The sequence below is a fragment of the Oncorhynchus keta genome, chromosome 29 (assembly GCF_023373465.1).
Source record: "Oncorhynchus keta strain PuntledgeMale-10-30-2019 chromosome 29, Oket_V2, whole genome shotgun sequence".
In the NCBI taxonomy this organism is placed as follows: Eukaryota; Metazoa; Chordata; class Actinopteri; order Salmoniformes; family Salmonidae; genus Oncorhynchus; species Oncorhynchus keta.
The window spans coordinates 47,394,743-47,410,700 of record NC_068449.1 but is presented as its reverse complement, the minus strand read 5'-3'; the positions used below and the strand labels follow the sequence as shown (position 1 = coordinate 47,410,700).

Below are 15,958 nucleotides of genomic sequence, written 5' to 3'. Positions count from 1 at the left end.
TTGCCATATTGGAGCTTGTTGCGACTTCACTACGACGATGTTATCCAATTCTACTAATTTCTATTCATTCTACTCCAGTAATAACCTCTTTTCTTGTGCCAGTCTGCAGAAGCTGCAGGTCCAGGAGGATTGTCTCTGGTGAAACAAGAGAGGACTGAAGAAGAGGACCCACGACACAGCAGAAGCACCCCTACTGGTGTAACGTCTGGAGTGGCGTCCCCTGTAGCCACGGAAGACCTATCCACCGCTGCTGCGACCCAGCCCAGGACACGATGCAGCATCACGGAGGTCAGTGGAACGCTGAACGCCGTACTCAAGTCAGACACAGATACTTCAACTGTAACACAAAGGCTTTTACAAGACGGATCATCTGACCACAGGTCAGACGCAGAGGGACTGGGGCCGGGGAGACTGGGCTGTACTGCTGCTACCGGCTCAGAGTATTTACTTTACGGTAATCGAAGCCCAAGGATGGTTCATTCCCATCGGGACTCCGGTGACGCGTTAGAGACTGGCAATGATCCGTCTTGTTCTTACACTACAGAGATGGACCCTGGCAACATGCCCTTGGGTTTAGAGGCACAGACTACTCTGTCTAGAGGGGACTGGAACCGGTACAGTAGTAGTGTATACTCTGAAGGGTGCCTTGATAAGAAAGGGGAGGTTAAAGTGGTAGATGATGGGACTGTGAAAGTGGAGGCCGACGCTCCTCCCACATGGAATGCAGATAGTCACCTAGGAGACAGACAATCACAGGGCAGAGATTTTTTAGATTACAGCGAAAACTTAGAGACAAATCCAAATGTAACAACCAACTCCCCTTTACACACGCTCAGAGATCGCGACCCAGCGTCCATGTCATTGGGGCCTTCTGATTCACATGGCCATGTCCGTTTCGATCAGGTATTGAACTCAAACGACAGGGCTGGAGGCCAGGTTCAGGAAGGGGGAGCCACATCTGGCAGTAGTAAAGAGAAACGATTCTTCTGTATGTTCTGTAACAAAGGCTTCAGCTGCCCGCAGAAGGTGGAGATCCACCAGAGGGTCCACACAGGGGTGAAACCCTTCAGCTGTACCCAGTGTCACATGCGCTTCGCCCAGGCTGGTGACCTGAAGAGGCACCATAGGGTCCACACAGGGGTAAAACCTTTCAGCTGTACCCAGTGTCACATGCGCTTCGCCCAGGCTGGTGACCTGAAGAGGCACCAGAGGGTCCACACAGGGGAGAAACCGTTCGGCTGTCACCTGTGCCGTGCTAGTTTCTCCCACTCATCCAGCCTGAAGAGGCACCAGAGGGTCCACACAGGGGAGAAGCATACAGCTGTCCCCAGGTCGAGAAGAGGTTCTCCCACCAGCACCAGCTGAAGATGCACCTGAAGGTCCACACGGGAGAGAGGCCATTCGCCTGTACGCACTGCAGGAAGAGGTTCTCAGAGAGCCCATTCAATGCGTGGGTGGTTTGAATAAAAAATATCAAACATTTGGGGGGGCATTTGAAATCACTAAAACCAAATGGGGACTGTGTAGGAATGATAATGGAGCTAAATTGATGGTCTCCTCACGCATGTCCCGCTTGCTAACAGGCATCGAAATGAAATCTAGACAGTTTTTGAGCATCAATTTATTTATTTTTAAAAGTGAAAAATTGAAAATGAAAAAAAAAAGTCCTGACTCATTGTTTGACTGTCTGTGAAAGGGAGAGAGAGCTAGAGCCAGAGCTACATCACCATAGCTACTGATTCATGCATGTTATTGAAATGTGATTAATGCTCACTGTCCAATTTTTCATTGGGGTAGATCAAATGTGTTATTATTACATGTATTATAAGCCTACATTTACAAAATCGGTAGACTAATGACAATCATTTACAAAAGGATGCAGGGGATTTTGTTTGTAAGCCAGGGCCAAATTGCCTTCCTCAAGCGAGAAAGATAATGTGGTAATGCAGGCTAATTTTATGCAATGGAAAAGCATTCTAATAGCCGTGCATCAAATCACCTACTCCTTGAAAGTCATGTATTGATTATACACTGAGTTTACAAAACATTGGAGACACCTGCTCTTTCCATGACATAGACTGACCAGATGAAAGCTATGATCCCTTATTGATGTTACTTGTTAAATACACTTCAATCAATGTCGATGAAGGGGAGGAGAATGATATTTAAGCCTTGAGACAATTGAGACATGGATTGTGTGTGTGCCATTCAGAGGGTGAATGGGCAATACAAACAATGTAGATGCCTTTGAATGGGGTTTGGTAGTAGGTGCTATTAGCAGCAGTTTGGGTCAAGAACTGCCACACTGCTAGGATTTTCACACTCAACAGTTTCTCGTGCGCATCAATAATGGTCCGCCACACAACTGTGGGAAGCATTGGAGTCAACATGGGCCAGCATCCCTGTGGAACACTTTCGACACCTTGTTGAGTCCATGCTCTGACGAATTGAGGCTGTTCTGAGGGCAAAAGGTGGGGGTGCAACTCAATGTTAGGAAGGTTTTCTTAATGTGTTGTACACTCAGTGTACAGTATATAGCATACTTGATGAATGATGATCACTGCAATCAACAGCTGCAGTGTTGCTCATTGGATTACCCCATATCATGAAATAGGCTATGTGAAAGTATATAAAGACAAAAGGCGAACACATGGAATTATTTTTATTTGGATGGATGGTTGGGATTACAAAGGTAAGCAGATATTTTCTTATCTAAAATGTGGATGAAACTTTTCTTCTGTATACATTTGTCAAGCTCGTTATGTGTTGTTTCGCGCACAGGACCCTTGTCTGAATGGGCTTGTGCTTGGTAAAAACCTTAGACTATTTATGCAATAAGACTTGAGGTGTGGTATATTGGCCATATACCACAAATCCCAGAGGTGCCTTATTGCTATTATAAACTGGTTACCAATGTAATTCGAGCAGTAAAAATAAATGTTTTGTCATACACATGGTATACGGTCTAATATACCACAGCTGTCAGCCAAATCAGCATTCAGGGCTCGAACCACCCAGTTTATAATGCACAATATATTCCAACAAAATACACCAACGACATCAGTTAGGAGATAAAGGTTGTGAGCACAGTGTTTCTGATTAGATCAACAATTATATTCTAATGTACAGTGCCTTTGGAAAGTCTTCAGACCCCTTGACTTTTTCCACATTTTGTTACTTCAGCCTTATTCTAAAATGGATTAAGTAAAAAACACTCTTCTGCAAAATACACACAACCCCATAATGACAAAGCAAACACAGCTAATTACATTTTGAAAATGTATTAAAAAATATATATATATACATAAGTATTCACACCCTTTGCTATGAGACTCAAAATTGAGCTCAGGTGCATCCTGTTTCCATTGATCATCCTTGAGATGTTTCTACAACAGGATTGGAGTGCACCTGTGGTAAATTCAATTGATTGGACATGATTAGGATAGGCACACAACTGTCTATATCAGATCCCACAGTTGACAGTGCATGTCAGATCAAAAACCAAGCCATGAGGTCGAAGGAATTGTCCGTAGAGCCCAGAGACATTGTGTCGAGGCACAGATCTGGGGAAGGGTACCGAAACATTTCTGCAGCATTGAAGGTCCCAAGAACACAGCGGCCTCCATAATTCTTAAATGGAAGGAGTTTGGAACCACCAAGACTTTTCCTAGAGCTGGACGCCCGGCCAAACTGAGCAATCGAGGGAGAAGGGCCTTGGTCAGGAAGGTGACCATAACCCGATGGTCACTCTGACAGAGCTCTAGAGTTCCTCTGTGGAGATGGGAGAACCTTCCAGAAGGACAACCATCTCTGCAGCACTCCACCAATCAAGCCTTTATGGTAGAGTGGCCAGACAGAAGCCACTCCTCAGTAAAAGCCTGCTTTGAGTTTGCCAAAAGACACTTAAAGACTCTCGGACAATGAGAAAAAAGATTCTCTGGTCTGATGAAACCAAGATTGAACTCTTTGGCCTGAATGCCAAGCGTCACACCTGGAGGAAACTTGGCACCATCTCTACGGTGAAGCATGGTGGTGGCAGAATCATGCTGTGCGGATGGTTTTTAGCAGCGGAGACTGGGAGACTAGTCAGTATCGAGGCAAAGATGAACGGAGCAAAGTACAGAGAGATCCTTGATGAAAACCTGCTCCAGAGTGCTCAGGACCTCAGACTGGGGCGAAGGTTCACCTCCCAACAGGACAACAACCCTAAGCACACAGCCAAGACAACGCATGAGTGGCTTCGGGTCAAGTCTCTGAATGTCCTTGAGCGGCGGCCCAGACAGAGCCCGGACTTGAACCCAATCAAACATCTCTGGAGAGACCTGAAAATAGCTGTGCAGCAAAGCTCCCCATCCAACCTGACAGTGCTTGAGAGGATCTGCAGAGAAGAATGGGAGAAACTCCCCAAATGGCTGCAATCGCTGCCAAAGGTGCTTAAACAATGTACTGAGTAAAGGGTCTGCATATTTATGTAAATGTGATAAGTTTTACATTTTTTATAAATGTTCAAAAATATTTCATTAATTTTAGAATAAGGCTGTAACTTAACAAAATGTGGAAAAAGTCAAGGGGTCTGAATAAGTTCAGAATGCACTGTATTTGTGTGGCTACGATGTAATATTTAGAGCGCAGCATTTTCTGCTTTGTTTCCCGAAAAATGCATTGAAAGAAATTGAATAGGCTACTACAGAGGTCTGATGATGCTTCTAACAATATAGTAAAAGGCGTGTTGTGTTGGGTGATGTGCTAAAGTCTGATGTAGGCTATTTTGAATACTACCGGTGTGTTTGAGTTGTCCCTTCTCAGAAAATGTAAAATTGCAACCCACAGCCCAAATTTATCACATAAAAGTTATGGCATTTCTCAATCGTTTGGGCTTCCTGAATTTGGTATGTTTGCTGATAACGTTTATTATTATCGTAGATTTGCTTTTATTCTACAAAGCTCTATCTTAAGTTACCTTAACCTGGTAACGTAACTCTTGCTCTACCTCTCGCTCCCTGAATGAGAAAGGTGTACACTTTGACAGTCCAACAATGAGTCAGAAAGGTTTAAGGTTAAGACACATTTTCTAAATGTGCTGTTATTCCCTTTTAAGAGTAGCCCCCCGACCTCTGGGAAGACTGAATGCGGCCTGTGTGGCAAAATGAGTTTGACGACAGGCTATATGATGTTCACAAAATGCCTATTTCATTACTTATTTTTTATCCCAATACACTTTTAATGAGAAAATGTATGCAGTTTATCAAGTTCATGATGATTTTTTTGTTGAGGTATGTGTGGTTTTCATATGGTGTATTTAACATTGGTTTATGTTTAATAAACACAAAATGAGACTTTTCATTCTAAGACTAATTGAGACTCTTTAGTATACATCACATCAAGGCTCGTGTCCACAAAGCATATCAGAAAAGGTCCTAGGAATCCTGAGAAAAAAAACTCCCAGCTCAGAGTAGGTTTTAGGATGATGTTAAGACACTGCTCAGACAAACTCTGAGCCAGGAGTAAAATCAACTACTAAAAGTTTTTATATCAGCTGATATTCAAGACTGTTTGAGATACCGCAAAGGGAAGACTCATTGAAATTGTTGCAAATGAAGGGTGATAATTGCGATGAGGTATCGCCCGCTATGAACTCTATAGCACGCTTCAGACAACCACAGTGAATGTGACAGTACATCAAATGTTGCGATGGTAAAACGTTTGATAGAATTTTCACCTGACACGATCACTTTGCCTTCTCTTAATTATCGCCTAGTATGTTGGCATGCATAACCTTTTCATTTTTATTATATTCTTGTTGTTGACAACATTACCATCATATCAACACACTCGTCACTCCTGTTTGACAATTGTAAATCGCTTTGGCACATTTGGAATCAAGTCACTTGCCGATAATGTTGTATACAATGTTGCCTACAACATCTATTTGAATTAAACACAATTAAATTTAACATAAGCCAATGTCCAATTTAGACATGTTTTTAACAATGTGTTATTGCGCTCCAAAGGGATAACTTGAAATAACATAATGTAGGTAATTAAATAATCAAAAGAAAAACTAGTTTATTTATTAGGTGAAATATGCCTAATTTGAATTCATTGTCAAAGGTGCAAAGTATACTGTTGCATGTAGGTCTGGATTATTTATGGACTGATCACATGGCAGTATCAAAACATTTATTTCAACAACTCCAAAGTAATTGCATGTGGCGCAGGAACCACTGACTCGCTGCATTGTTCTATTTCCAAGACACCTGCTGGTAACTCTTAACTGGTTAGGACAGCTCAAGAGGTCTCCTAAATATCTGTCAACTAGGTGTGACTCTTATGACTAAAGAGGCTTCATGCATAGCTTTTATTTTGACCCATTAGAGTAGGAGTAAACTCCCACTGGGCACAGAAGTCTATTCCATGTTGGTTCAAACGTGGAAACAACGTTGATTCAACCAGTGTGCCCAGTGGGATGTCTCTATTCTCAACCTATTCTGCATACACCTAACAGCACTTTATTACCAATCACTTAATTATAAATAAATGTACATAGTGTAAAGTAATCAAATCAAGTAACATGTTTGCAATCTCTCATTACCCAATCAGAAAATGCTTCATAGCATAACCCTACGGCAGAGTGCTCATTTAGATTTCTTAATCCAAGATTCTCTCACTCTGTATCTCTTACAGTCAGTAGACATAGAAAATGGGAAGCCTGATGTGCTGCTGGTCTAAGAGGAGACAATAGAAGATGGACCAGAGAGCACTGACCTGCGGAGAGGATTAAAGATGGGGGGAGCAAGGTAAGAGAGAAATACATATAACCTACATACAGTAATAGATCTTCAATGGGAATAGTGATGCACCTGGCTATAGTTTTTGTCTTCATTCATAAAATTAAATCAATGCAACTTATGTTGCCACAAAAACACACATTATAATGTATGAACTTGACCGGGTAATTGACAAAAAAACAACTGTAGAGTTCTCTGCCATGTTTGTAATGTCTATTTTGTAACTTCTTCATGCAGGTGGTTGGCTGGAGGCTAACAAAAGAGACTGGGCAGCCATCTTTGATTCCTAGACCCAGACTGATGCAGTCAAGTGCCCATAGGACAACATCACTGAGCAGGCAATGGACCAGAGGTGACATAGTGGAGGTCAGTCGATGGGACAAAGTCCTGGGGGACGAGGCATAGATTTGGTCGACGGGGAGGTGTCCGTATGCAGGGGGAGAGAACGGACACTGACTCGACTAGCGATGCTCCGTTCTGCTCCTATAGTTGTGATTCAGAGTGACTGATGGCGCCTCAGGTTAACCCCCCAATAGGTGCTGCCTTCAGCCTGCCTTCTATAGGATATATCAAGTGGAACATGGACCCTGCGACAACACAGACACTCCCTGGCCTTCGTCCTCATCACACCCTCCTTATGTTAAACCAGACCTCAGAAAATGTTGGTGTCTCAACACTAAATGGCTGCACAACTCATTGACAAATGAGAGTAGTAGAGATGGAATCAGTAACGTTGGAAGCGTCAAAGTGAAGCGCTTCAGTTTTCCCAAACAGATGGAGATCTACCAGAGGATGCACACGGTGGAGAAACTCTTCGGCTGCCACCTGTGACGGGCCAGTTTCTCCCACCCGTCCAACCTGAAGAGGCACCAGAGGATCCACATAGGAGAAACCCTACAGCTGCCCCCAATGTGAAAAGAGGTTCTGAGAAAGGAGATACCTCAGGATACACCAGCAGAAAATGCACACGGCCCATGTATAGAGTATAGTGACATGTAATGTAGTACTAGTTAGTTTGTAGTTAATTCTGTTGATTTTGGCTGTACAGGGAACTTCAACTGGATGAAGTGAACTGAGGAAATAATTAGTATGAGGCAGAGTAGATATGGCGATGGTTGGTTTGGTGGTGCCTGTAAAAATGCTGATATGTTGAAACTAGTGTCAGTGCTGGAAAATGTACCCAAAGGTCATACTTTAGTAAAAGTAATGATACCTCAATAGAAAATGACTCAAGTAAAAGTCACCCAGTAAAATACTACTTGAGTAAAAGTATAAAGGTATTTGGTTTTAAATACACTTAAGTATCAAAAGTAAATGTACAGGGCCTCCTGAGTGGCGCAACGATCTAAAGGCACTGCATCGCCGTGCTAGAGGCGTCACTACAAACCCGGGTTCGAACCCAGGCTGTATCACAACCGGCCGTGATCGGGAGTCCCATAGGGCGGCGCATAATTGGCCCAGCGGGTCATGTTTCAGAGGACGCATGACTGAACCTTCGTCTCCCAAGCCTGTTGGGGAGTTGCAGCACTGAGACAAGATCCAAATTGTGCATTTATGCTTAGGGTGTCCACAAGATCAGAGGTAGTAGGGATGACCAGGGATGTTCTCTTGATAAGTGCGTGAGGAACATTTTCCCGTCCTGCTAATCATTCAAAATGTAATGAGTACTTTTGGGTGTCAGGGAAAATGTATGGAGTGAAAAGTACATTATTTTCTTGAGGAACGTAGTGAAGTAAAAGTTGTCCAGAATATGAATAGTAAAGTATAGATGCCCCAAAAAAAGACTTCAAATACTTTAAAGTATTTTTACTTAAGTACTTTAGACCACTGACTGGTGTTTTATAGTGAGATAAGGATAGTGCCTTAATTCATGTTTACTTGACATGAAGTAGTGAAGATGTGTGTAATGTTGACCCTTTTCCAAACTATTCTAAAATTCATTGTATCAAAGCTAGGGTACCAGATTTACAGAAAAGTTATTATTTTTGTCACGTATAGTTTTGTGAAATAAAAGTACTGTACTTCAAAGTCCCTTATGTGAGTGTATGACCCTTTTGTTGAAATTAAATACAAAATTGACTTTTTTTGGGGCTGTATAATTTGGTTCCCTTTTCTCAGTCAGCTCCTAGTGTCCAGGGACTTTAATGCAGGGAAACTTAAATCCGTTTTACCTCATTTCTATCAGCATATTAAATGTACAACTAGAGGGAAAACAACTCAAGACCACCTTTACCCCACACACAGAGATGCGTACAAAGCTCTCCCTCACCCTCCATTTGGCAAATCTAAACATAATTATTTCCTCCTGATTCCTGCTTACAAGCAAAAATTAAAGCAGGAAGCACCAGTGACTTGATCAATAAAAAAAGTTGTCAGATAAAGCAGATGCTAAGCTACTGGACTGTTTTGCTAGCACAGATTGGAATATGTTCAAGGATTCTTCCGATAGACTTGACGACTACGCCACGTCAGTCACTGGCTTCATCAATAAGTGCATCGATGATGTCGTCCCCACAGTGACTGTACATACCCCAACTAAAAACCATGGATTACAGGCAACATCTGCACTGAGCTAAAGGAGCGGGAATCTAATCCGGAAGCTTATAAGAAATCCTAATATGCCCTCTGACAAACCATCAAACAGGCAAAGCGTCTATACAGGACGAAGATTGAATCCTACTACGGATGTGGCAGGACTTGCAAACTACTACAGACTACAAAGAGAAGCACAGTCGAGAGCTGCCAAATGACACAAGCCTACCAGACGAGCTAAATTACTTCTATGCTCGATAAGAGGCAAGTAACACTGAAACATGCATGAGAGCATCAGCTGTTCCAGACGACTGTGTGATCATAGTCTGCAGAGGATTCAACAGTGGTCTGATCACCAACAACAACAAAACAGCATATAGGGACGAGGTCAGAGACCTGGCCGTGTGGTGCCTGGATAACAACCTCTCCCTTAACGTGATCAAGACAAAGAAGATGATTGTTGACTACAGGAAAAGGAGGACTGAGCATGCCCCCGTTCTCATTGACTGGGCTGTAGTGGAGCAGGTTGAGAATTTCAAGTTCCTTGGTGTCCACATCACCAACAAACTAACATGGTCCAAGCACACCAAGACAGTCGTGAAGAGGGCACAACAAAACCTATTCCCCCTCAGGAGACTGAAAATATTTGGTATGGGTCCTCAGGTCCTCAAAAGGTTCTACAGCTGCACTATCGAGAGCATCCTGACTGGTTGCATCACTGCCTGGTATGGCAACTGCTTGGCCTCCGACTGCAAGGCACTACAGAGGGTAGTGCGTATGGCCCAGTACATCACTAGGGCCAAACTTCCTGCCATCCAGGACCTCTATACCAGGCAGTGTCAGAGGAAGGCCCTAAAAATTGTCAAAGACTCCAACCACCCTAGTTATAGACTGTTCTCACTGCTAACGCATGGCAAGCACCAAGTCTAGGTCCAAGAGGCTTCTAATCAGTTTCTACCCCCAAGCCATCTACCCCCTCTTTCACACTGCTGCTACTCTCTGTTATTATCTATGCATAAATCACTTTAATAACTCTACCCACATGTATATATTTCCTCAACTAACCGGTGGCCTAGCACATTGACTCTGTACCGGCACCCCCTGTACATACAGTTGAAGTCGGAAGTTTATATATACTTAGGTTGGAGTCATTAAAAATAGTTTTTCAACCACTCCACAAATTTCTTGTTAACAAACTATAGTTTTGGCAAGTCGGTTAGGACATCTACTTGGTGCATGACACAAGTCATTTTTCCAACAATTGTTTACAGACAGATTATTTCACTTATAATTCACTGTATCACAATTCCAGTGGGTCAGAAGTTTACATACACTAAGTTGACTGTGCCTTTAAACAGCTTGGGAAATTCCCGAAAAATGATTTCATGGCTTTAGAAGCTTTTGTTAGGCTAATTGATGTCAATTGGAGGTGTACCTGTGGATGTATTTCAGGGCCTACCTTCAAACACAGTGCCTCTTTGCTTGACATCATGGGAAAATCAAAAGAAATCAGCCAAGACCTCAGAAAAAAAATTGTCTGAAGGTATCACGTTCATCTGTACAAACAATAGTACACTAGTATAAACACCATGGGACCATGCAGCCACCATATCACTCAGGAGGAGACACATTCTGCCTCCTAGAGATGAACGTACTTTCGTGTGAAAAGTGCAAATCAATCCCAGAACAACAGCAAAGGATCTTGTGAAAATCCTGGAGGAAACAGGTACAAAAATATCTATATCCACAGTAAAACGAGTCCTATATCGACATACCTGAAAGGCCGCTCAGCAAGGAAGAAGCCACTGCTCCAAAACCACCATAAAAAAGCCAGACTACGGATTGCAACTGCACATGGTACTTTTTGGAGAAATGTCCTCTGGTCTGATGAAACAAAAATAGAACTGTTTGGCCATAATGACCATCGTTATGTTTGGAGGAAAAAGGGGGAGGCTTGCAGGCCGAAGAACACCATCCCAACTGTGAAGCAAGGGGGTGGCACCATCATGTTGTGAGGGTGCTTTGCTGCAGGAGGGGCTGGTGCACTTCACAAAATAGATGGCAACATGAGAAAGGAAAAGTATGTGGATATATTGAGGCAACATCTCAAGACACCAGTCAGGAAGTTAAAGCTTGGTCGCAAATGGGTCTTTCAAATGGACATTGACCCCAAGCATACTTCCAAAGTTGTGGAAAAATGGCTTAAGGACAACAAAGTCAATGTATTGGAGTGGCCATCACAAAGCCCCGACCTCAATCCTATAGAAAATGTGTGGGCAGACCTGAAAAAGCATGTGTGATGAAGCAGGAAATATTAATTGTCACAAAGTCTGCTGCCTCAGTTTGTATGATGGCAATTTGCATATACTCCAGAATGTTATGAAGAGTGATCAGATGAATTGCGAAGTCCCTCTTTGCCATGCAAATGAACTGAATCCCCCCAAAACATTTCAGCCCTGCCACAAAAGGACCAGCTGACATCATGTCAGGGTTTCTATCGTTAACACAGGTGTGAGTGTTGACGAGGACAAGGCTGGAGATCACTCTGTCATGCTGATTGAGTTTGAATAACAGACTGGAAGCTTCAAAAGGAGGGTAGTGCTTGGAATCATTGTTCTTCCTCTGTCAACCATGGTTACCTGCAAGGAAACACGTGCCGTCATCATTGCTTTGCACAAAAAGGGCGTCACAGGCAAGGATATTGCTGCCAGTAAGATTGCACCTGAATCAACCATTTATCGGATCATCAAGAACTTCAAGGAGAGCGGTTCAATTGTTGTGAAGAAGGCTTCAGGGCGCCCAAGCAAGTCCACCAAGCGCCAGGACCGTCTCCTAATTTTGATTCAGCTGCAGGATCGGGGCACCACCAGTACAGAGCTTGCTCAGGAATGGCAGCAGGCAGGTGTGAGTGCATCTGCACGCACTGTGAGGCGAAGACTTTTGGAGGGTGGCCTGGTGTCAAGAAGGGCAGCAAAGAAGCCATTTCTCTCCAGGAAAAACATCAGGGACAGACTGATATTCTGCAAAAGATACAGGGATTGGACTGCTGAGGACTGGGGTAAAGTCATTTTCTCTGATGAATCCCCTTTCCGATTGTTTGGGGCATCTGGAAAAAAGCTTGTCCGGACAAGACAAGGTGAGCGCTACCATCAGTCCTGTGTCACGCCAACAGTAAAGCATCCTGAGACCATTCATGTGTGGGGTTGCTTCTCAGCCAAGGGAGTGGGCTCACTCACAATTTTGCCTAAGAACACAGCCATGAATAAAGAATGGTACTATTATTTTGACATTTCACATTCACATTCTTAAAATATAGAGGTGATCCTAACTGACCTAAAACAGGATTATTTTTACTGGGATTAAATGTCAGGAATTGTGAAAAACTGAGTTGAAATGTATTTGGCTAAGGTGTATGTAAACTTCCGACTTCAACTGTGGCCTCGCTATTGTTATTTTACTGCTGCTCTTTAATTATTTATTACTTTTAAAGTATTTTTCTTAACTGCGTTGTTGGTTAAGGGTTTGTAAGTAAGCATTTCACTGTAAGGTCAACACCTGTTATATACACTCCATATTGTTAGGTATTTGAATGAAAGGGTTAGAGATGGGCTTGACTGTGGTTAACATTTCATAATATATCACGTTTCTGTGTGTACAGCAAAGAGGTTCTTATATAACCCCTTCATACTTTTCTGTTCAATTTGTGTTTTCAGTCTGCAGTCCATGAGGACCTGCTGATATCCGGTGTTGCTGGTGGGAGAGACTGGACCTCTGAAGTGGCTGGTCACAAACCCTGGCCCCAGATCAGAACCAGTCACTTCCTTCCCGAACCAGAACCAGGACCGAACCACGAGGGACAGTGCAGGGACGGAGCAGGGCCTGGGGATAATAGAGATAGACCATCCTGTTTCCATGATACAAACATCACAGTATCCATGATCAGGATGGGTGTTCACCACGAGAGGTACCTAGCCTATAACACAGCACACAATCCCAACAACACCAAAACAATGGCTCAAGGTCAAGGAGGGAGCTTAAAGACTAACCACCTCAGGGCGGTGACTCCTGCTTCTGCCTCGTCTGGTGTAATTGGGTCACAATGTGGGAGGCCGAGCATTAGGACGGGCGCCAAAAAGCAGTAAGTACACCTGCCCAACGTGTAGCAAGGGCTTTGCTTAGGTGTACTCCACTACATGACCAAAGGTATGTGGACACCTGCCAGTCGAACATCTCATTCCAAAATCATTTAATATGGAGTTGGTCCCCCCTTTGCTACTACAACAGTCTCTACTCTTCTGGGAAGGCTTTCCAGTAGATGTTGGAACATTGCTGCGGGGACTTGCTTCCATTCAGCCACAAGAGCATTAGTGAAGTCGGGCACTGATGTTGGGCAATTAGGCCTGGCTCGCAGTCGGCGTTCCAATTCATCCCAAAGGTGTTAGATGGGATTGAGGTCAGGGCTCTGTGCAGGCCAGTCAAGTTCTTCCACGCCAATCTTGACAAACCATTTCTGTATGGACCTTGCTTTGTGCACGGGGGCATTGTCATGCTGAAACAAGAAAAGGCCTTCCCCAAACTGTTGCCACAAAGTTTGAAACAGAGAATCGTCTAGAATGTCATTGTATGCTGTAGCGTTAAGAATTCCCTTCACTGGAACTAAGGGGCCTCGCCCGAACCATGAAAAACAGCCCTAGACCATTACCGAGTCAATGTGCGGGGGTACAGGTTAGTAGAGGTAATTTGTACATGTCGGTAGGGGTAAAGTGACTATGCATAGATAACAAATGTAAATAGTCCAGGTGGCCATTTAATTAATTGTTCAGCAGTCTTATGGCTTGGGGGTAGAAGCTGTTAAGGAGCCTTATGTAGTGTATTTACTGAACAAAAATAGAAAATGCAAGAATTTCAACAATTTTTCTGAGTTACAGTTCATAAGGAAATTGAAATAAATAAATGAGGCCCTCATCTATGGATTTCACATGACTGGGTAGGGGTGCAGCCATGGGTGGGCCTGGGATGTTATAAGCCCACCCACTTGGAAGCCAGTAGTGATGGGTCATTCACGAACGAGTCAGCTCTAAGAGCCGGATCTTGTAGGTGAACTTTGGGAGCCGTCTCGCATATCAGAAGAGCCTAATGTATTTATAAAAACAAATAAAAAATAAAGATATGAATAATCAAAACAATTAAATGAATAGAATTAACTAATTCAAAGAACAAAAAAATTAATAAAATAATATAGGCCTAAATGCTTAAGCGCACAAAGGTTCGTTCTGACTGTCTGCTCAGACTAACAGCCTCACCTGCTGTTCCTGTTAATCAATGAACCAATGAACCAAAGATGCGTAAGGGAGGGCCAAGACAACTCACTCACAGTCACACACTTAGCAGCTGAGGAGAGAGAGGAAGGACAGCTGTGAAAACACCGGCTGGAAAATGAGTCGGAAGCATAGTAGCATTTGGATGCATTTTAATAATGTAGACCATGTTAGAGCACAATGTTGAATTTGCCAAAACAAAATCTCATATAAAGCCGGTTCTACGCACAACCTACACCGGCATATGCGAACTGTGTACCCAACTGTGAAGCTAGCTGTAGTGGAGCTTCGAGAAACTAGTGGGCCTGCTAGTGATAGTGGTGGAGCCAGTATCCACTCAGTCAAGTAGGCCAACTCCACGACCCACAGCAACGGACTCTTCTATAAACCAGTTTATACCAAAGTATATGTCTGTAGCAAAACAAGGCCAAATTTATATTGCATTGGCTAAAATGATGGCCACCAATTTCCCACCATTTTCGATCGTGGAGGACAGAGGTTATAGAAATGATAGCAATAGTCTAAATCAAATGTACACAATTCCAGGCAGAAATAACCCTTTCAAAATCACTTATTCTACAACTGTACTAGAGCACAAATGCATCAGTGCGGGAAAGAGTCCAAAAGCTACTGCAGTTTGCCTTAACACTGACTGCTGAACATCAGGGGTAACCACGTATTACATGTCGGTTACATGTCACTTCATTGAAGATTTCTCGATGTCTAGCTGTCTTCTGGACTGCTTTGAGTTCAGTCACAGACACACCTCAGAGAACTTGGCAGAGGAACTGTTGAGAGTGGCCAGAGAATGGCAAGTAGATGGAAAAGTGGTCTGTTATGTTAGCGACAATGCAGCTAACATAACCAAAGCCATGAAAATGTTTAAATGTACCTATCATCCATGTCTTGCCCACACAATCAACATGATTGTAACAGATGCTCTGAAGGTGACAAAGCCCACTGTGGACAAAGTGAAAGCAGCTGTGGAATACTTCCACAGGAGCACAGCAGGTGCTGAAAAACTAAAGTCTACACAACACCAGATGAGCTGAGGCCTAAACAAGACTGCACTACAAGGTGTAATTTAAAATTTTAGATGTTGAAGCGGTTTCTTGAGTCAAAGGATGCCATCATCTCTACCCTGGCCATTGTCAATGCACCTGTTGATGCTCTGACCTAAGAGAAATGGGAGGTGGTGGAGGAGGTGTGCAGAGTCCTGGAACCCTTTGAGCAGGTCACTGTGGAGATCAATGGAGAGAGGTACGTTAAGCAGTTATTACGACATCATTATTTAATCCAGTATTATATATGTATATGAGC

The 15,958-nt window shown here is 43.3% G+C and overlaps 3 protein-coding genes across 8 annotated transcripts in view; 2 read left to right on the top strand and 1 right to left on the bottom strand.

Annotated features, from left to right (window-relative positions):
• The window catches only part of LOC118361991 (zinc finger protein 696-like), a 37,661-nt gene extending 32,326 nt beyond the window's left edge, over positions 1-5,335 (top strand). For both annotated transcript variants that reach the window (XM_052485337.1, XM_052485336.1), the window contains exon 3: positions 103-5,335. In XM_052485337.1, coding sequence (XP_052341297.1) covers positions 103-1,365 — 1,263 coding nt within the window. In that variant the 3' untranslated portion in view covers positions 1,366-5,335. The remainder of the gene's footprint in view (positions 1-102) is intronic.
• Positions 1-15,958, bottom strand: part of LOC118361903 (gastrula zinc finger protein 5-1-like) — a 388,384-nt gene that overhangs the window by 53,861 nt on the left and 318,565 nt on the right. The gene's annotated exons all lie outside the window — the stretch shown is intronic.
• Positions 1-15,958, top strand: part of LOC118361889 (zinc finger protein 235-like) — a 274,869-nt gene that overhangs the window by 196,736 nt on the left and 62,175 nt on the right. The window contains exon 11 of one of the 3 annotated variants that reach the window (XR_008085477.1): positions 13,034-13,048. The exons of the other annotated variants lie outside the window; for them this stretch is intronic. The gene's annotated coding sequence lies outside the window, so the exon portion shown is untranslated. Of the gene's footprint in view, positions 1-13,033; positions 13,049-15,958 lie in introns of those variants that run through there. 3 annotated transcript variants of the gene reach the window in all.